This window comes from Gracilinanus agilis, chromosome 3, assembly GCF_016433145.1.
Source record: "Gracilinanus agilis isolate LMUSP501 chromosome 3, AgileGrace, whole genome shotgun sequence".
Classification (NCBI taxonomy): domain Eukaryota; kingdom Metazoa; phylum Chordata; class Mammalia; order Didelphimorphia; family Didelphidae; genus Gracilinanus; species Gracilinanus agilis.
Window position 1 is genome coordinate 616,723,304 of NC_058132.1, and position 20,200 is coordinate 616,743,503.

The 20,200-nt window shown below is 48.8% G+C and overlaps 1 protein-coding gene across 3 annotated transcripts; it reads left to right on the top strand.

The window, feature by feature from the left end:
* Nucleotides 1-408: 408 nt before the first annotated feature.
* On the top strand, nucleotides 409-18,623 carry SLC4A3 (solute carrier family 4 member 3). 3 transcript variants are annotated; one of them, XM_044667577.1, is made up of 22 exons: nucleotides 409-459; nucleotides 792-954; nucleotides 1,629-1,924; nucleotides 2,140-2,255; nucleotides 2,830-3,056; nucleotides 4,672-4,820; nucleotides 6,115-6,295; nucleotides 7,865-8,000; nucleotides 8,122-8,305; nucleotides 10,585-10,684; nucleotides 11,047-11,231; nucleotides 11,889-12,114; nucleotides 12,538-12,759; nucleotides 12,954-13,102; nucleotides 13,329-13,523; nucleotides 13,986-14,216; nucleotides 14,446-14,535; nucleotides 15,160-15,326; nucleotides 16,703-16,956; nucleotides 17,273-17,442; nucleotides 17,790-17,963; nucleotides 18,228-18,623. In XM_044667577.1, the coding sequence occupies exons 1-22, from the start codon at nucleotides 409-411 to the stop codon at nucleotides 18,303-18,305; spliced, it is 3,744 nt and encodes a 1,247-aa protein (XP_044523512.1). In that variant the 3' UTR covers nucleotides 18,306-18,623. The 3 variants fall into 3 exon arrangements, with proteins under 3 accessions (XP_044523512.1, XP_044523513.1, XP_044523511.1); XM_044667578.1 differs by having other exon boundaries at nucleotides 2,857-3,056; XM_044667576.1 differs by having other exon boundaries at nucleotides 2,140-2,251; nucleotides 2,766-3,056.
* The last annotated feature ends 1,577 nt before the right edge of the window (nucleotides 18,624-20,200 follow it).

Below are 20,200 nucleotides of genomic sequence, written 5' to 3' on the forward strand. Positions count from 1 at the left end.
GCGGGGCGTGGCGGGAGGATGGGGCTGGGGGCTCTCCAGGCCATAGTCCGAGCCTGAACCTGGGGTAGCGGGACAGACTGCGGAGGGGGGGCGGGGGCGGAGGAGAAGGTCACGGAGATGGGGGAGGGCACCCCGGCTTCCCTGGGCGGGGGCGGGGGCCCCCACGAGCATGGAGAGACAGGGGCTGGGAGGATGTGTAAGGAGTGCCTGTGTAGGGTTTTGGTGGGGTGGGAGAAGGAGTGCAGACCCCGGAGAGGGTTCTTGGACCCCGCAGGGGGTGGGGATGGTGCACTTGATCTAATCCTGTTTTCTTCCCCTCCGCTCCTTCAACCCTCAGACCTCCCCACTTAGATACTATACCTCATCAGTGACAGAGACCGACAGGAACTCACCCCCTAGCCCAAACCGATGGCTAACGGATTGATCCCACCTCCCGGGGGCACCTCTCCTCTACCCCAGGTGAAAGAGTACATGGTCCCAGATGTGTGTGGGTTGGGGAGAGGGAGAAGAGACTGGGGCTGGGGAGGGGGGGTATCATCAAAGGGGTGATCCTGTATATGTGGGGTGGGTGTGGGTGGGGGAGACCCTCCAGGGTCTAGGGATAGGATGTTTAAGAGGTTGAAGGGTTTTAGAGAACCAAGCTGGAAGGACTTGGCTTTTAGGTCATCCTAAGGAAGGCTGACCAAGGTCTGGGGCTCTGACTCAAGGGTAGATCCAGGATCCAGGCCCCAGTGTCTTCCAGGTGTGTCCAGATCAGGGATACTTAGGAAGAGGATGTCTGGGCTCTGTAGGTCCGGGTGCCATTGGAAGAGCTCCCCTTGAGCCCTGACAAAGAAGAGGATGATGACTTGGGAAAGACCTTGGCCGTGAGCAGGTTTGGGGACCTGATCAGCAAACTCCCTGCCTGGGACCCCGAAAAACCAAGCCGAAGCTACAGCGAGAGAGACTTTGAGTGTGCGTAGCCCTAGGGACCCTAAGCCTGTTATCATCATTATTACCATCATCATCACCGTTATCACAATCATCAGCATCACTGTCACCATCTTATCTCAGTCACTCAATGCCATCCTTTGCTGGATACTGTGCTGGCTACTGTGTGGTGGTAATCCACACCGCCTTCCCCCCACTTTCCCCGGGCAGGAGCTCTAGACATGGGCTTTTAAAGAATTAGTAGTAAGGGGTAGCCCTCTAGGCTCTCTGAGTAATTCCTCATCTTTATATATCCCCATCTTCCCTCCATCTTTCCTTAGTCTCTCCATCCCTCTTTTGTCTCCTGTCTTCCCATAGCTATCTCTCCTCTTCAGCTTCTCACTGGTTCTCCATCTCTCTTCTTCCTGATACCTGTTTTTTCTCAGCTTCTCTCCTCCCCTTCTGTCCTCCTGATTTGTTTAGTTCACATCAGGCCATGGGCCTGGACACCACTGAAGGGGGAATGGTGACCCAAGGAAAAGATTGTGGGGAGATCTTTTGTCTTGAGCTAGAGGGAGAAGGTAGTGTGTAGGTCTGAGGAAGATGTTAGGGACTTGGGAGGAGGGTGCTAGGATCTGAGGCTAAAGGTAAGGTATATTGGGGGTGGAGGTTGCTGTCCAAGGGCAGGGGCCTGAGGCCAACTCTCCCTACAATCTCAGTTCACCGTCACACATCCCACCACACACACCACCCGCTGTCAGCTCGCCTGCCTCCCCCCCACAAGTTTCGTCGGCTACCCACCACCTCTGCCCATCGGGCCAGGAGAAAGAGGAAGAAGGAGAAAACCTCTGCTCCCCCTTCTGAAGGCACACCTCCTATCCAGGAGGAGGGAGTAGTTGGGGGAGAGGAGGAGGAAGAAGAGGAGGAGGAGGAGGAGGAGGAAGAAGAAGGGGAGTCTGAGGCAGAGACATTGGACCAGGAACCCTTGCCTTCAGAGTCTCCAAGCAGAGTCAAGGCAAGAGTGACTTCCCCTGGGAGGGAGGTGGAGATGGATGGGGTGGTGTCAAGGTGATGATATGTGGGACAAAGTTGGATGGATGGTGTAATGGGTCAGAGTGGTTGAATGGCCAGTGGAGGGGGAGAAGGGAGTAAAGAAGGGTGTGGCTTTGGTCTAAGCTGGCAGTCCAAGTAGGGAACACAACCTTAAGGCTTCATCCTGTTGATCTGCAGTTCTCCATTGGAAGTGATGATGATGAGAGTGTGGGTGTCCCAGGGAAGAATGTCCCCACAAAGTCTTTGTCTCAGCCTGTCCCAGGCCTGGCCCATGACTCTGAACTCTCCAGCAGGTATTGACTACTAACTTGGCCACTTCTTCAGGGACTGGACCCTTCCCTAGAACTGCAGAGTGACCAGATCAAAGACACACCACACTTCCCTACCCCATCTTGGAGAGAGGACACCATGGGGAAATCTTTTCCTGGAGGGTTGGGGGTGGTGAGAAAAGGGGTTATGGGCTTTATTCCCATTCATCCTGCAGCTGCGTAACTTCCCCTTCCCAATTCCCCACCTCCCCCCAAAGACCTAGGGGAAAGGTACTGCCCTGGTGTTAGTCCTCAATTTATGATCTCTTTTGAGAAATATAATTAGTAAGGAGTATTGAGCTAAGAGGAGAGAGGAGGAGGTGAAGGGATAGAGTGGGATGGGAAAGGGGCAGAAGTGGAGGAGAAGGAAAGGAGGAAGAAGAGAGGGTAGAGAAGGGTGAAAAAGATGAGGAAGGGCCACCTTCCTCAACCTTTAGGAGAAGCTTTTTCTCTCTAATACTGAGTGGCTTCTTGGACTGTCAGCTTAGACCAAAGCCACACCCTTCTTTACTCCCTTCTCCCCCTCCACTGGCCATTCAACCACTCTGACCCATTACAGGGGCCTCTTCTCTACCTCTTCTCCCAGTCCCCCGATTCCTCGGCCCCGGACCCCTCGAGGCATGGATGAGAAGGCCAGGCCATGGAGCCCATCAGCAAGTTATGACCTCCGGGAGCGCCTGTGCCCTGGCAGTGCCTTGGAAAGCCCAGTCAGCCTGGAGCAGCAGGTGCCCACCGATGAGGCTGAGGCCCAGATGCTTGGTTCTGCTGACCTGGATGACATGAAGAGTGAGTGAACTCATCCCTTAGACTCACACAGGGGGGACCCTAGAGTCAAAAAGACATGGCTTCCAATTGGAGGCATTTATGAACTGTAGACCCTGCAAAAGTCACTTCACCTCTTTCAGCCTCAGTTTCTCTTTCTGTAAACTTGGAAATAATAGCACCCACTTCCTAGAGTTGTGATGCTTTATTGAGATAGTATAGATAGAGCACTTTGCAACCCTTAAATTAGCACGACATAGATCCAGGCAATTCTTAAGACCCTTAGTGTCTCTTTTAACTTTAGTTTCCTCCCCTGTAAAATGGGAATGATCCTTGTAGGACTTACTTAATTGGGTGACTGTGAAGATGGAGCCAGATGACGTACGGAAAGCACTTTGCAAATGTTAAGGAGTGGTATAAATGCTGATTCTGTTATTCTGAGGGGTCACTCCCACTTTACACACAGCCCTTCATCCTCTGCTGTCCTTGTGTCTCTCTCTTCCCTTTGCCCTTTTCTCTCCTTGGCTTCTATTGGGCCCCTGTACATTCTCTCCCTATTATCAGGAGCCTGCCTTCTGTACCACCTGTCATCACCCATGAAGCTCCATGCCCTGGGCAAGGGCCCCACTGACCACACCCTCCCTCCTCCCTCCCTCCCAGAGCCATGACATGGAGGCGGGGTGTAGGGGGGGCTGCTGTTGCTGCTCTGAGCACAGACACGTCATGGAAAGTAGCCAGGGCCTGAGGACAGGGGCAGGAACAATTCATCCGATGGCAGCAGCAGAATGGAAAGGGGAGGGTAGGGGGGAGAAGGGTGTGTTTAAAGGGCCCAGGTGGGGGCTGCTGGCACTAGGGAGCAGTGCTGGGAGCTGGGGGGACATTGGGTTCATCGACAGACTAGTCTTGCCCTTCTCTTCCTCCTCTTCCCATCCTCCCCAATCCCAGCTGTGGACCCCGAGTGTGAGGGCTTGGTGCCAGGCAGAGTGGGCATGTGGTCATAACACTAAGCTGTGCCCAGTCACAAGGGGGTAATGGCAAGTATGCCGGAGGAGGCAGAGCAGAATGGAGCTCCGAACACTAGGACTGGGGTTAGCCTGGGTCCTCTGGAGGCTCAGGACTCCCCTCTACAAGAATATCAGGCCTCCGAGGACTTTGAGGCATTTGTGCTGCAGTTTGAGGATTATGACCTGTGGGAGTTGATCCGGGGCCAGTTGAGCCCTTTGACTGGGGGACTGGCTCGTGAGTTACCCTTCTGTCTTTTTTCTAGGTTGAAGATTTCTGAGGTAGGGGGTAGGTGGGCAGCTTGTGGGGTAGGTGGGCAGTGGGCACAGGGCAAGAAGGAGTCCAGACAGGGTGCTGGAGATCTCAAGATACAGTCAAGGGGGTCTGAGGCTGAAGGTCATTTGCTGACCTCAAATGGGTCAGCAGGGATGTGAATCCATTTTATGGATAGACAGAGGCAAGTCTATAGTGTTGGTCTGTTCTGGACTCAGGGTACTCCTTCAGCCTGTGCATAGAGGGTAGATTTGGGGGCTACTTTGGATAGTTTGGGCAGGGCAATGAGAATAGACTTGGTCATATCCCCAAGGATCTGATTTCTTGTTTTTTCTTGAGTCATCAGCTACCACCTTTTTCCTAGGTCATCGACTGGAGGACAACCCTGGAGTTCGGAGGCATCTGGTGAAGAAGCCTTCTCGGACCCAGGCTGGGAGGAGTAGCCCTGGAGGCCTGGCTCCTATTTTGAGGAAGAAAAAGAAAAAGAAGAAACTGGACCGGAGGCCTCATGAGGTATGAGGAACTTAGAGTAGATGGATCTGGACTTGCCCCTTTTTGTGTCGTCAGACCCCTTTAAGTCTCCCTCTGTTTGGCTTGCCCAACCCAACGCAGCCTGGCCCCAGCTTCTCTTTCCAGCCTCATCGGATGTCATTCCCCCTCTTTGCTGTTGGGATCCATACTGGCTCCCTCTCTTCTTCACATATCCTGCTCTTTTCCCTTGTATTGTTGGCCATCTCCCATTCTGGATTGTGTGTCTTTTTCACTTCTGACTCTTGGCACCCCTCTCTCTTCCTTCAAGACCACTTTCTACATGAATCCTTTCCTGACGCTGCCCTCTCTCTCAGCTGTGAGGACTTTCCCTCTTAAGTGACTTTATATTTCATTTCTATTTATTCTCTTGATACCTATTCTGAATATATTTTTCTTTGTCCTTGTTGTTTCCTTTATTAGAATGAGAGCTCCTTGAGAATAGAGACTGTTAGAGTCTTTGTCTTTGTGGGTCCCCCCTGATTATATTGTTTGCTTCTTCCTCTCCCTCAGAATCCTGGATTTTCAGAATTGGAAGGGACTTTGTAGTCCATCCAGTCCAAGTCTTACCCATCTATCACAAATGACTGGCCATTGTCTGAAGACCTTTATTGAGGGGAAAAGCCCTTCCTTTCCCCATATCCTCTCCCCAGGGCAATGTGTAACAGCACAGCGACCGGCACGTAGTAGGCACTTAATAAATGTTCACTGATTGACTTATTGACTAACAGTTCCTTTTGCAATTGGATGGCCCCAATTGTTTGCTTTATTTCAAGACTCATTTTTTTCTTTCCACTTTCCCCTCTTGCCAAGGTTCCATTAAAAAAAATCCCTACCTTCTGTTTTAGAATCAAAACTGAGTGTTAATTCCAAGGCAGAAGAGTGGAAAGGGCCAGGTAATGGGGGTTAAGTGACTTGTCCAAGGCCACACAACTAGGAAGTGTCTGAGGTCAGATTTGAACCCAGGACTTCCCATCTCTGGGCTCAGTTCTCTATCCACAGAGCAATGTTCCATTTATAATGCTTCTCTTCCTATCTTCCAACTCCTTGATGCTGACTTTGATGATCCTTCTCTCAATTCTAGTCCCTTGACTATTCATTGGAGCATAAGGGACCTCAGAGGCCATCTTACTGGGTCTCTTCTCATTTGATGCCCAGTGACTTGCTCAAGGTCACCTGGGTTAGAAGCATCAGAGACAGGACCTGAACCCAATCCTCTGACTCTAGACCTAGGCTTCTTCCCAAGAGGTCACAGTGCTTCTTCTCTTTTCTTCCCCAGGTGTTTGTGGAACTGAACGAGCTCATGTTGGACAAGGCCCAGGAGCCTCAGTGGCGGGAAACAGCCCGCTGGATCAAGTTTGAGGAAGATGTGGAGGAGGAGACGGAGCGTTGGGGGAAGCCCCACGTGGCTTCACTGTCTTTCCGTAGCCTTCTGGAGCTGAGGAAAACCATTGCCCATGGTACGAACTCCTCTTTCTCCCATGCTATGTTGGGATCCCCGTCCTCCCTCTAATCCTTGATGCTTTCCATCCCCCTGTTTGTCTTCCTTGCATCCCTGCCTGTGTCACCTCTTCTTATTTCAGTGGTCAGTGACACTGGAGGGATTCTGGGAGGAGATAAATGTTGGGCTCCAGGCTGGATTGATATTGGGATTCTAGAATCATTCATTTAGAACTGGAAGGGGCCAGTCCAACTCCCTCATTCTCTAGATTAAGACCCAGACAGGACAAGTTAATCTTTCCATGGTCAAATGGTTGCAAGCAGAGCTGGGATTTGAATGGAGGTCTTCCTTCTCTAGGTCTGGTTCTGTCCTCACTACAGCATGGTATGCCTCGGGCCCAGGGTCATGGTCTTACATAAGATGATCAATCATCATGCTCAGAGCCAGTTATGTGGGCCACTGGCTCCTCACAAAGTGACCATGGCACTGTTAGAGCTCTTCTTCTTAGTAGTCATGCTGCTTCTACACATTTCCATCAGATTGACTTCTCTATATAATTTTTTTCCCTCTCACAAAGTAAAGACTTAATAAATGCTTATTGATTAATTGAATTAGGTAGGAACTGGGCAGATCTGACTTCGATTCCCATTTTATAGCTGAAAAAACTGAGACTTAGATTAAATAAGGTGACAGTGGTTACATATTAAATTAATGGAAGAACAAGAATTAGAATCTGGATCTCCCATCATCTAAACCAAATGCTTTAACGAGAGGGCCACCATGGCTCTCTCATGGATCACTGCCACGATGGATTTGGTTTTGAGTGGGAGGTGGGGAATGTGTGTTCAAGGAAGGTTGACCTTTTCTAGAATTGTAAGGTACTGTACTATTTGTGTTTGATTCTTTCCTCTGTTTTTCATCTCTTCCCTCTCCATACTCCTGTCTAGCCTAGACCATACCCTCCACAGTTCTTCTTTCTCTCCCTTATCCAAAATCAACTCTTAGGAGAGAATCTGATAAACCAATTCATATAAAGGTGATACAGTGCTAGATTGAGGGTTTGAGAAACTGGGTTCAGGTTTTGTCTGCTACTTGTCTTTGTGACTGGATTTTAAATTACTTAAATTCTTTGGGCCCCACTAATGAAGGGCTTGGATTTGATGGGTTGAAGCTGTGATACTAAGAGATGCTGTCTAATGTTTGATCTCCCTCAGGAAGGATTTCTATTTTAACTAGGGTCAGAGCTTTCAGCCAAAGGAATAAAGCTCAGATGCAGACTTCAGCCAGTGGGGAGAGACTTATTTTAGGGGCTGGATTATCTTCCTTGTATCCTTAGATTTTGCCCTTGGGTAAGGCTGACCCTTTCTCTTGAGGTGATTCTGTCTTATGCCTGTGACTATAATTTTACTCTATTGGAGAGAAGTTAGACTCAGTGATCATGGGACTGTAGGGGTCTTTAGGGATGAGAGGGTGAAGAGCTCAGCTCTAGATGCTAGTGGGGGCTTCCAGGGGGCCATAAGACTGGTAAGAAGGGTTCATTCATACTCGTCTTCCCATATCCTTCTTGCCTGACCATTTGTCCTCTCAGGGGCCACCCTCCTGGACCTAGAGCAGACCACCCTGCCTGGCATCGCACACCTTGTGGTGGAAACGATGATCATGTCAGACCAAATCCGTCCTGAGGACCGAGCAAGTGTGCTGCGTACACTTTTACTAAAACACAGGTACCCAAGACTGAGTGCGTGTATTGGGCAGGCATGGAACATGGTGGCCTTGGATGGGTAATAGATGAGCATAAGGGAAGGAGCCTTGTGGGATCTAACCCTCCGTGTTCTCCCTGCCCAGCCACCCGAACGACGACAAAGATGGAAGTTTTTTCCCCCGAAATCCATCAAGCTCCAGTGTGAACTCCATGCTGGGAAACCATCACTCAACTCCAGGCCACGTTCCTGATAGTGCCGTCCCCACTATAGGGGATGACCTCAGTGAACCAGCTCCGCTCTGGCCCCATGATCCTGACAGCAGAGAGGTTAGTGGTCCCCCCTCAAACTCTGATCCTTGGTGGAATCAGAGACAAACAGAGGGATCTTCCATTCAGTTTGAATTAAAGTGTTTACTAAAATTATTAGATGGAAGATAATAGTCACTGATCTCACAGCACTCATTTTCTGCTTGGGTAGATGAGATAATGAGGCAGCTAGATGGCACACAGTGGATAGAATACTGAATTTGGAGTCAGGAAGACTCATCTTCCCGAGTTCATATCTATATGACCCTGGGCAAGTTTGCTGGACCCCGTCTGCCTCAGTTTAACCCCTCTGCCAATGAATTGGAGAAAGAAAGGGCACAGCACCCCTGTATCTCTGCCAAGAAAATCCCAAATGGGGTCACAATGAATCAGACACGGCTGAAAATGACTGAACAACAACAACAAGAGATAATTCATGAAACAGTTAAATGATAAAATGTGACAGCTTGTGATTGTCAAAGTGAGAAATGTGGAAACCACCACGTTGCCTGTCATTATCGTGCAATGCTCTCAAATTGACTGATCATCTAAAGACCCTCCACTCTGATTATCTGGGGCACTTCAGGTGCATCGCCAGGTTGGCCTTTAGAGGTGATGAATTTTTCAGCCTCAGCAATGTTTGAAAGCCATCTGTTGAGTCAGAGAGAGGAAGCAATCTGCCCCAGTGAGCGTCTATTCTCACTGACAAAATCACCAATTCTTGAGCCATTTTCTCAGTTTTGCAGAGGAGAATCCTGAGACCAAGGGAAGGAAGTCCACATGATTACCAAAAGGGAGAGCCTTCCTTGAGAGAGCCCCGTCAGGCTGGCAATTTGCTTTCCTCACGACAACTCCCATAAATAACAAGCAAGTCACTATTTTTTGTTTTCCAAATGAGGAAGCCGAATGTGCCTCCGAGAGCTGAGGTGGTTGGCCTCAGATCACATAGCCAGTACGTGTCAACTCTTTGACTTGAACTCCAATTTTCTGACGCCTCGTCCTATGCTTTTCCTGTTATGCCATATGGTTGTTTTTTCTCTCAGACTGCATCCTGAGTAGTAGGATGATTGAATGTCAAACTCGAAGAGACATTAGTGGTTATTTAATCCAACGCCCTAATTAAAAAGAAACAAACTCATGTGGGAGGGCTTTGGAGTTGACCACACTCACTCATGTCCTAAGTGGGATGCCCACCCTTCAGCCTGCCGTATTTATTCTCATCATGCTGGCTTCTAAGATAATCCAAGGATATGTTGAATATTTCTTTTTTGATGACTCAAATTATAACCTCTTTTTCATAATTAACTAGTTACCTCAGAGTTCCCAACTGCCTTATTAAGTATGATTCATTTAATAAACAGGAGAAACATCTTTATCTCTCTACCAGAATCACTAATGTTCTAGGCTTAGACAAACATTACTTACTGGCTGTATACAATTTATTCCCAGAACTAACTAATGATCACATGAAGATATGAATATTTATTTACAATATTTTCACTTCAAGAAAGGTCACCGCTATATTTAATTCTCACCATTACTTCAGCTCTTGACTTCTTCAACCCCGTCATTTTACCAATTACAAAACCGAAGGCTAGAGAGGCTTATTAGTGATTTGTCTTCAGTTGTACAGATAATAAATATCAAAGCTGGGCCTTGAATCCAGGCCCTTTTAGCATATGTATAACGGTTTTATATATAGATAGATTATATATTTACAAGTGGAAACTTCAAAGCACTATAGTTCAGCTCCCTCACTTTAAAGATGAGGAAATTGAGGCTCACTAAGGTTATGTGATTTGCCTAAGGTGACACCAAGATTTGAGCCCAGGGCATCTGACTACAAAATCAGAACTCTTTCCTGTACCAGATGATTTCAGTTTGCCTTTTTTTCTTAAACACTTACCTTCTGTCTTAGTCTTAGTCTCTTAGAACCAGTACTATGTATCGGTTCCAAGATATAAGAGAGGTAAGGTTTAGGCAACTTGCCCAGGGTCACACAGGTAGGAAGTGTCTGAGGCTGGATTTGAACCCAGGAAGGCTTGGCTCTCAATCTTCTGAGCCACCTAGCTGTCCCCTTAAATCAGTATACTCTTTCATCTATACCACAAGGGGTATATAGTCAATCCCTCAATCAGGCATTTATTAAATACCTGTTATGTGCCAGGCATTCTGCTAGGCACTGGACATTCTCCTCCATCGGAGAGTTCCTTGACCTGGGGAGTGGGTTAAAGAGGCATAATCAGATATCATGATCCTAGGTTTGGGTCCCAGCCCCAATCTCAGCTCTGTATCCTCAGAAGCCCTTGCACATGCCTGGGGGGGATGGCCACCGAGGGAAAAGCCTGAAGCTGATGGAGAAGATCCCTGAGGATGCTGAAGCCACTGTTGTGCTTGTGGGTGAGACGGGATAAGGAGAGTAGGAAAGATGGGAGCCGAGGGAGGGAGCTACGATTCCTGCCTTCACTCCAAGGCTTTGGCTTTCTAGTTCTTACCAGTGAGGGTGCCCCCCTTCCCTTCTCCACTCTGTGCTGTAACCCAAGCTCATGGCTCCATCTTTGAACTAAGACTATTGGCCCCGGGGCTCCCCTGTCTACTTAGACCTCTCTCCCTCATGCCCTAGCCCAGTCCTCTCTTTTGTCCTTCCCAGGGCAACCCTTGACCCTTCTTCGTCTAATATCCCTCCAGCTTCACCCCACTTGTTCTTTTTCCTATGCCCAGCATCCCATGCCCCATAGGCTGCCTCTCTCCCTGCCCCCTAGGCTGTGTCCCTTTTTTGGAGCAGCCTGCTGCGGCTTTTGTTCGGTTGAATGAGGCTGTACTCCTGGAATCTGTGCTTGAAGTTCCTGTGCCGGTCCGTTTCCTCTTTGTGATGCTGGGGCCCAGAGAGACCAGGACGGACTACCATGAGTTGGGTCGCTCCATTGCTACTCTCATGTCTGACAAGGTCAGGACCCTCTGCCAAATCCTTCCTCTGTCCAGGCTCCCTAATTTCTCCCTTTAAGCCCCACCAGATAGAGATGAGCTTACACCAGATGTATCAGACAGCCTGCATCGTGTGGTCCACAAAACTCCCAAATGCACGCACCAGATTAAAATATAATCAGGAAATATTTAACAAGATAAAAATATAATAAAATATAATTAATGTAAATGCATAGTTTCCTACATCAATATGTGGCCTGCAGGGGTACTTATGCATGGTTTAGTGACCTTCACTTGTATCTGGGCTCAACTCCATTGGCTTGTCCAATGGCATGGCCACTAACATCTGTTGGGCATCATCAGTGAGTTCTTGAACGGCAGCATTGTGATCGCACCATTATACAAGTCATCCTCCAGAGCCCAAGTTTTTAGGGGGTTGCAAAATTATGATGACTCATCATTGTCAGGCCTTCTTGGTCCCAGGTTCTTGCTTTGTCTCAGACTCTTTGCCCTCAAAGACACTCCTATAATCTCCCCAGTGTGTGTTGGAGGGTAACTCCCCATGAGTGATAGAGGCCACTTCGTGGTCTGGGCTGGAAGCAGGTGCACTTGGCTCTGTGGATGAATGGACTGGTTCCTAGAAACCATTTGAGTGGGTCCTGTTCTTCCCGTTTCAAAGCTGTTCCATGAGGCTGCGTACCAGGCAGATGACCGCCAGGATCTGCTGTGTGCCATCAGTGAGTTCTTGGATGGCAGCATTGTGATCCCACCATCTGAGGTGGAGGGCCGTGATCTGCTGCGGTCAGTGGCCGCCTTCCAGCGGGAGCTGCTGAGGAAGCGGAGGGAGCGGGAGCAGAACAAGGTCCAGCTGGCCCCCCGGAGTGAGACCACTATTTCAGGAAAAGGTCAGAGCTTGGGCCCAGATTCCCAAGTCCCAGTCCTAAGGCACTGGCTTTTGGGGACCCCATCCCTAACTCCTTGGACCTTTTGCCCTAGCTGCAATGATGAGTACAATCCCAGGGATCATAACATTTTTGAGCTTGAAAAGACACTTGAGAGATTCAGTTTATAAGATTTTGGGTCCAAAAGGGACCTTATAAGTTTATTTGGCAGGATGAGGAAGCTGAGGCCTAGAGGGAGTTGGGGGAGGAGCTCATGGGGGGAGCAAATCCAAGATTTGTACCTCATTTCTCTGGTTACCAATGCAGTGCTCTTGTTCTTGGGACTTCATATGTCCTGTCCCTAGGCTGTCAGTGCTGGCACCAGGGTGGGCAGATGGATGGGGGGGTGAGCATGTTGGCAAGGTTTGTGATCCTTTGACCCCCTAGATCTGTCCACATCAGGGTCAGGAGTCTCTGAGGGGAGCCCAGAGGATGACCCCCTTCAACGGACAGGCAGCTTGTTTGGGGGACTTATCCAAGATGTGAAGCGTCGCTACCCGCTCTACGTCAGTGACCTGATAGATGCACTGGACTCTCAGTGTTTGGCTGCTGTGCTTTTTATCTACTTTGCAGCCCTGAGCCCGGCTATCACCTTTGGGGGGCTGCTGGGTGAGGAGGCCTGAGAGGATGGCTACTGCCCTGGGGGTGGGGAAGGGTACTATAGGGCCCATCCTTGGGGTTCCACTGCTATTTGGGGATGAACCTGAGAAACTGATGGGGAAAAGAAGGGGGTAGAATGAGTGGGGGGAGTTTGGGGATGTAGGGCAGGCCTGGATGCCTTACTAACCCCTGCCTAACCCTAGGGGAGAAGACAGAGGGACTGATAGGGGTGTCAGAGATGATCGTCTCCACTTCTATCATCGGTGTCATTTTCTCCCTGCTGGCTGCCCAGCCGCTGCTCGTGGTGGGCTTCTCAGGGCCATTGCTCGTTTTTGAGGAAGCCTTCTTCAAGGTGACATCCCTATTGCCCCACCATCTCCCCACAGTCTATCCATGCTCCCTGCCCTTGATGGTCATCTACACTCCCCCCACCCTCCTGTTCTTGGCTTCCATGATCACTTCATCCTTTGCCCTCTTCCTCCATCCTTGGAGCCTTCCATCCCACCCTTTCTCCAGTCCTACCAGGTACTACCTGATGGGCCACAGGTGGGTAACCTTGGTCCTCCACACGCTCCTAGTTCTGCCATGCTCAGGACCTGGAGTACCTCACAAGCCGGGTTTGGGTTGGCTTCTGGCTCATCGTCTTTGTGGTTTCACTGGTGGCCGTCGAGGGCAGCTTTCTCGTCCGATACATCTCGCTCTTCACCCAGGAGATCTTTGCCTTTCTCATCTCCCTCATCTTCATCTATGAGACTTTCTACAAGCTCTATAAGGTAGAGAGCTCGCAGGGTCTGGCAAGGGGTGGGGGAGAAGGAATAAGGGGTGAGTGAATGTAGTGGAGATATAGAAACCCTGGGAAGGAAGTCTAGTGAAGGGTGGCCTCAGGGATTGAGCCAGGGGGCTAAGTTGCAGGAAGCCAGAGGGCCTGGGGGAAAGGATGGAACATATGAAGGTAGCCCACAGGTTAGCTGTGGGGTGAGATCTGCATCATACACACAGCATGTCAGAGACTTCATAGCAAGGGTGCAAGCTTTCTGATGGGAGCTTGCCTTTACAGGTGTGTGACAACAGACCGCTTGTCACCTTCTGTTGGGAGGCTATTGATGGGTGGGTGGCACTACTTTTGCTTGAAGAGGCTCGGGTGTTGCAGAGAGTTGTATGTTGGGTGGGGGGTTTAATATCACTTGTGTGCACTAGCATGTGACGGAGGGTGCGTGGCCTTTTCACCTGCACAGGTGTTTACTGAACATCCCTTACTGCCCTTCTACCCTTCGGACTCGGCATTGGAAAGGCCAGTAGGATCCAACCTGGACCTGAATTCAAGTGCACTGCCGACCACAGAGGGCCCACCAGGGCCACGGAAGCAGCCCAACACAGCACTGCTTTCCCTCATCCTTATGCTTGGGACCTTTCTTCTTGCCTTCTTCCTGCGGAAATTCAGGAACAGTCGCTTTCTGGGGGGAAAGGTGGGGGTTGGATCCAGGTGACCTGGGTCTAGGGGCTTTGGGGAGAAGGGGGAGACCTTAGTATTCCAGAAAGTGGTGGGAAGGCTAGACTTCCTTGGGTCTTCTCTTTGGTGAGCACAACCCCAGGACATGTGGGCTAGGCTCTAGCTAGCTCAAATGTCCTCTTTTTCAAAGTGCCTGACTTTGATGGGCTCTCTTTTCCCTTCTGGGTCTTCTCTTCTTCCACAAGGCACGCCGAATTATTGGGGACTTTGGGATCCCAATCTCCATTCTGGTGATGGTTTTGGTGGATTACTCTATCATTGACACCTATACTCAGGTGAGGAAACCTTGTTCTCTCTTGCCTTTTCTATGCCCAGCTGCCTTTTTACCCTAGAGAGGCTATTTAAAAAAAATCTCCTGGCAAATAGCTAGTGTAACACAATGTGCTAGGCATCCATGGTACATGAAAAGCTAAGCTGACCATTCTTTTCCTTCTAATGTTAAGGGTGATGTACTGTCAATGACCACTCTGGTGTGGTTTAAGTTGAGGCATGCCAAATTAGGGACTCCTATAGTGTTCAAGTTTCTTGCAATCCTGTACCCCTCCCTTCCCCTCATCCACCAGAAAGACCAGCCAAGCTTTAGCCCTGAGCCAGCTGGAGCTGAGAGCTAGGGAGGTTGTGGGGTGGTGGTGGTGGTTTGATGTCTTGGAAGACCAGATGGAGGTGAAGTCACCACAACAATGATGATGGGAGAGTTGAGACCTTTGGAACATTGAGAGAGAAGGAAGGGAGTTTCAGGATGACTATCCTCCTTCTAGCTTGGTGTAGAATTCTCTATGGGCCCCAAGATCTTTAAGGGGATGATTGCTTTGATGAACTTAGTGTAGATGCTTGCACAAGGTATCAGTGAAGGCTTGGAGAGCCTTGTACCATAAGTCTTGATCCTTCCAACTCCACAGAGGCTGACTGTACCCACGGGGCTCTCGGTGACATCCCCTGATAAGCGCAATTGGTTCATTCCACCCCTGGGAAGCACTCGACCTTTCCCACCTTGGATGATGGTGGCAGCATCTATCCCAGCTCTCCTTGTCCTCATTCTCATCTTCATGGAGACACAGATCACTGCGTGAGGGGGCAGGGAGAGGGGAATTTGGGTAGAGGGATCTAGGGTTGAAGCTGGAGACCATTAAGGAGCTTAAATAGAGTGAGAATCTGGGTTTGGGTTTAGGTTTATGGTTGAGATTTAGACTGAGTGGTGAAGTTGGGACTCAGTGGGAGGGGATTGGTCTTTGACATAGAGCTTGGGAAGGGGTTAACAGAAGGTGAGAGGAATGAAGGCCTAGGGAAGAGGAATGTAAGCAGATTATTTGGAATTGGGGGATACAAAAAGGCATTGATAGCAGTTTTCCCTGATTTTTTGGGGTTCTAAGATATGATATTATTATCTATGTAGAGCAAGAAAGGCCTTTTAGGTCATCTAATACAACTCTCTTATTTTACAAATAAGGGAACCAAGTAGACAAATTAAGTGACTTGCCTAAGGTCATACAGGTAGTAAATGGAAGAAACAGAATCTAATGCCCCAATCCATCCATCCATCCATCCATCCATCTATCTATCTATCTATCTATCTATCTATCTATCTATCTATCTATCTATCCACACACATACATTTTAAATCTTTTTGGCTAAGTATCTATATTCTTCTTAACATACTACAAATGCCTGTGGTTTATCCATTTGTCTTAGATTTTTTTTCTCCCAAACACCTAACCTACCTTTGGTTTTAGAATCAATACTGTGCATTAGTTCCAAGGCAGAAGAGTGGTAAAAGGCTAAGCATTGGGGGTCAAGTGGCTTGTCCAGGGTCACATAGCTAGGAAGTACTGAGACCAGATTTGAACCCAGGACTTTCTGTCTCTAAGCCTTGCCTTCAATGCCCTGAGCCATCTAGCTACACCTCCCCCATCTTAGACTTTTATTGAATATAATATGTATTCGAATTGACAAGAACATTTATCATGCACTGCCCCAAATTAGGATCATTGTGCATGGTTTTGGGAGAGATTCAAAGCTGAGATAAGCTATAGCTCTATCCTTGTGCCCATAATCTTGTGGGGGATGTAGGAGACATAAACAACTGTAGTCTCAAGAAAGCTCTAAAGTCTCTCTATCTGAGGTCCAAAGGGTTCAAGAAAAGTCACCACCAACTCAGGAATTGAGGAGAAACTTCCTGGAAGAGGTAGCATTTGAATTGGGCTTTAAAGAATGAGATTGGGGTTACGGGATTGTGATATCATTTTCTGGGCATGGGGACCAGTCTGAGCAAAGACCCAGAGCTGAGAAAGCAGGGAGCTGAGCAGTCTTAAAGATGAGAGGATCATTCTCAGCATCTGAGAAACAAAAATGGCTATTTCTCCTCAAACCTTTGATACTCATGTCTTTCTTACCTTATCCTGTCCCCCATGTTCCGTCTGCCCCACTACCCCCAACCCCTGGCAGGCTCATTGTCAGCCAGAAGGCTCGTCGGCTGGTCAAGGGTTCAGGCTTCCACCTAGACCTGTTGCTGATTGGCTCTCTGGGGGGTTTCTGTGGGCTCTTTGGGATGCCCTGGCTCACAGCTACCACTGTCCGATCCGTCACCCATGTTAATGCACTGTCTGTTATGCGCACGGCCATTGCACCTGGAGAGAAGCCCCAGATCAAGAAGGTCAGGGAGCAGCGGGTCACAGGATTGCTCATTTCCTGCCTTGTGGGTGAGAGTTTCTCCCTCTCAGCCCCTGTGGGTCTTTGATCTCTCAAATAGCCCCTATATCTTGGACTTCCAAACCCACCTCCTACTACAGTCCTACCTTGGGTCCTTCATTCTGCTTCTCAACGCTTCTTATGGACCTCCAAGCTCATTGTTCCCACGTCTTTTCCTGACTCCCCAACTTGGTCCCCTAAAATCTGTATAGTCACTGCATTCTTCTCTGCCCCCTTTGCCAACCTGCTGCCCCTGCCCATCCTACGCATCATTATGGGGCCACACTGAGTAGTAAGTGTGGGTCAGTGTGCCCTCCTCTCCCATAGGCCTCTCCATTGTGATGGGGCCAATGCTTCGTCGGATCCCACTGGCTGTACTGTTTGGAATTTTCCTGTACATGGGGGTCACCTCTCTGATTGGGATACAGCTCTCACAGCGCCTTCTGCTCCTTCTGATGCCTGCAAAACACCATCCTGATGAGCCCTATGTGACCAAGGTGCAAGATGCTGGGAGGGAGTAGAAGGGATGGGAAGGGGAGGTCTTGGTCAGAGAAAAATAAGAGGTCAGGGGCCAGTGGATCTATATATAATTCATATTAACAGATTCTTTACAATTAACAAATACTTATTAAGCACCTGGCCTGGCCCAGGATCATGCTCCAGGTATTATAGGGGCATATACAAAAGTGAGGCCACCTTTGCCCTCAAAGAGCTTATATCCCATTAATAGAGGTAAGGGATAGGTCTGGAGACAGTTGTCCCCAAGGAATGCCATGTAACCAAGACGTGGGCTAATAGCCAAAGTCCTGATGCCTCCATCTATTCCCACTCTGCCATCCCAAAGGTAAAGACTTGGCGGATGCATCTCTTCACCTGTATCCAGCTGGGTTGCATTGCAGTGCTCTGGGTGGTCAAGTCCACAGCCGCCTCCCTCGCCTTCCCTTTTCTGCTGTTGCTCACGGTACCACTGAGGCGTTGCCTGCTGCCTCGAATCTTTAAGGAGAGGGAACTGCAGGCGGTGAGAATATGGAAAAAGCTGAAGCTGTGTGAGGTTGTAGGGAGTCAGGCACCATGGACAGGGGCATGGGGTGATGTCATCTGGAGGGCTAGGGAGGTGGAGGAGAAGGATGGTTGGGAAATTTGGGAGAACCAGAGAGGGCACTGTAGGCAGTGAGACCAGGGTAGGGGGAACAGGAGGCTCTAGATGGTGACATCACCGGGGAGTTGGAGAATGCTGAATTCTGTCCCCCCCCCCTTTTTCTTATTGCCTCCCATTGAACAGCTGGACTCCGTAGAAGCCGAACCCAACTTTGATGAAGATGGGCAGGATGAATATAATGAGCTCCACATGCCGGTGTAAAAACTGGAGAAGAGGTCCCTCAGAGACCATTGGGATGAGGGGATACCTAGCAGTTCCCCCCAGCCTAGAGATAGGCTCTGAGCAAGAACCCAACCCCACAGCTGATGAAGCATCTTATTACTCAGAGATGTGCCTGGCACTAATACCAACCCTCACAGCGGAGTGACCTTCCTGATTTCCACCCAGGACACTGGTCCTTCATCTCCCATGCCCCCAGTACAGATCTTCATCCCAATTCAGCTTTGACCTCATTACAATCAGAGAACGTCTCACCTTCTGACTGTTGTATCTTTCATTTCCTGCTTATATGAAGCTTTCTTCTGCTAATGCTTCCCCAGATCCTATTTTTAGGGTGACTAAAGTTGATAAATGATCTGAGACAGAGAATCTCAGGGTCTAGAGCTGTGTTGGCAAACTGGAGGGGGCTGCTCCCTTTCCCCTTTCCATGTGCTTATGAGGACAGTTCTCACTTCATCCTCCCCTTTGCCCACCAGTCTAATGGGAGCACTTCTTCCCTCCCCTGTATGGGGTAAGGAGTGTGTGTGTGTGGAAACTCACGTGCAGCATAAGGGTGCAGTTTGGGCACTCGATCTCTAAAAGGTTCACCATCACTAGCTTAGAGGTTCTATATTTAAAGAGGTAAGATGGAGGGGGTATCTAGGATGCATTTCTTCCAGGTACTGGCTACCTTCAGCACCAACTGAAGTACCTCCAGCCCTCAGTCTTCCTTCAGCTCACAAAGATCAAACCAGCTCTGAGGATGTTGCCCTATTCCCAACCCCAACAGATAGGAGTTTCTCTAGGAGAGCTATCAAAACCTAGTCCATTCCTACATTTGCAGCTGCTGGAGGGAATAAAGCCAAATCTATTGCTACTTTGGAACCACCTTTTGCCCCCCTCTCCGAGTTTCCTTCAATGATTGTACCTTGTTTCAGACATAGCAGTTTGGGGATTGAGGGAAACTAATGATAAAATCTTCTGGCAGCGCCCTGAGACACCCTGATCATGTTAGTGCCACTCAGTAATGAAATCTTAGGGCGGGACATGAAAGTGGTGAGGAATCAGAGGAAATAGTGGAACCAATATCACTACTCAGTACCATCTGCTCTTAGGATTTTGGTAATCTCTCTTCTCTCTGTCTCTGTCTGTCTCTGTCTCTCCTCTCCCTTCTTCCCACGTTGACTCTTAGCATTCCCTTGCAAAATAAACTGGCTCTTGGCTGCCAAGTCCATCAGCAAAGGCAGATTAATGAGGGTATTCCATACTGGGTCATTGGCCATCTAACTCAATTTTCCTTTAGTTCTAGGCACAGAAAGTGGAATTAAAAGAAAAGATTTGTGAAAGTATTCTTTTTTAGTAAAAATGAAATGACGGGCAAGTTGCACAGTATGGGGGAGCAGGAGACTTTAGTTTTATCATTAGCTCTGAGACTTTGTCATTGTGTCTTTTGTTTTTTATGTAAAATGAGGAGTCAGGACTAGTTGGTCTCAGGTGCTTTTTAACTCCAAGGTTCCTTGGTTCTAGGACAAAACAAATACAAAAAAAGAAGAGTACAAATTCAATTAAATAAGCCTTTGTATGAGGCCACTCTGGGGGATACAATTAGTTTGATTCTGCCTTCAAGAAGTTCACAACCCATTAGGAAGATAAGACAGATACATGAAAAGCCATTAAAAATAGAATGTGATATGATATAGGAGGGTTACAAAGTACTTTGAGAGTAGAAAGGAAGGGAAGAATGTTTTTGGTGGGGGATTGGATGGAGTTCAGGGTATTTCAGGCAGGGGGATCTATGAATGAAGCAAGAGGGGATAAATTTAGGAAAGTAGGAAATGGAGCTAGAAATAGGTAAACTGGAACCAGATCACAGAAGGCCTATTGAAGAGTGGGTCAAA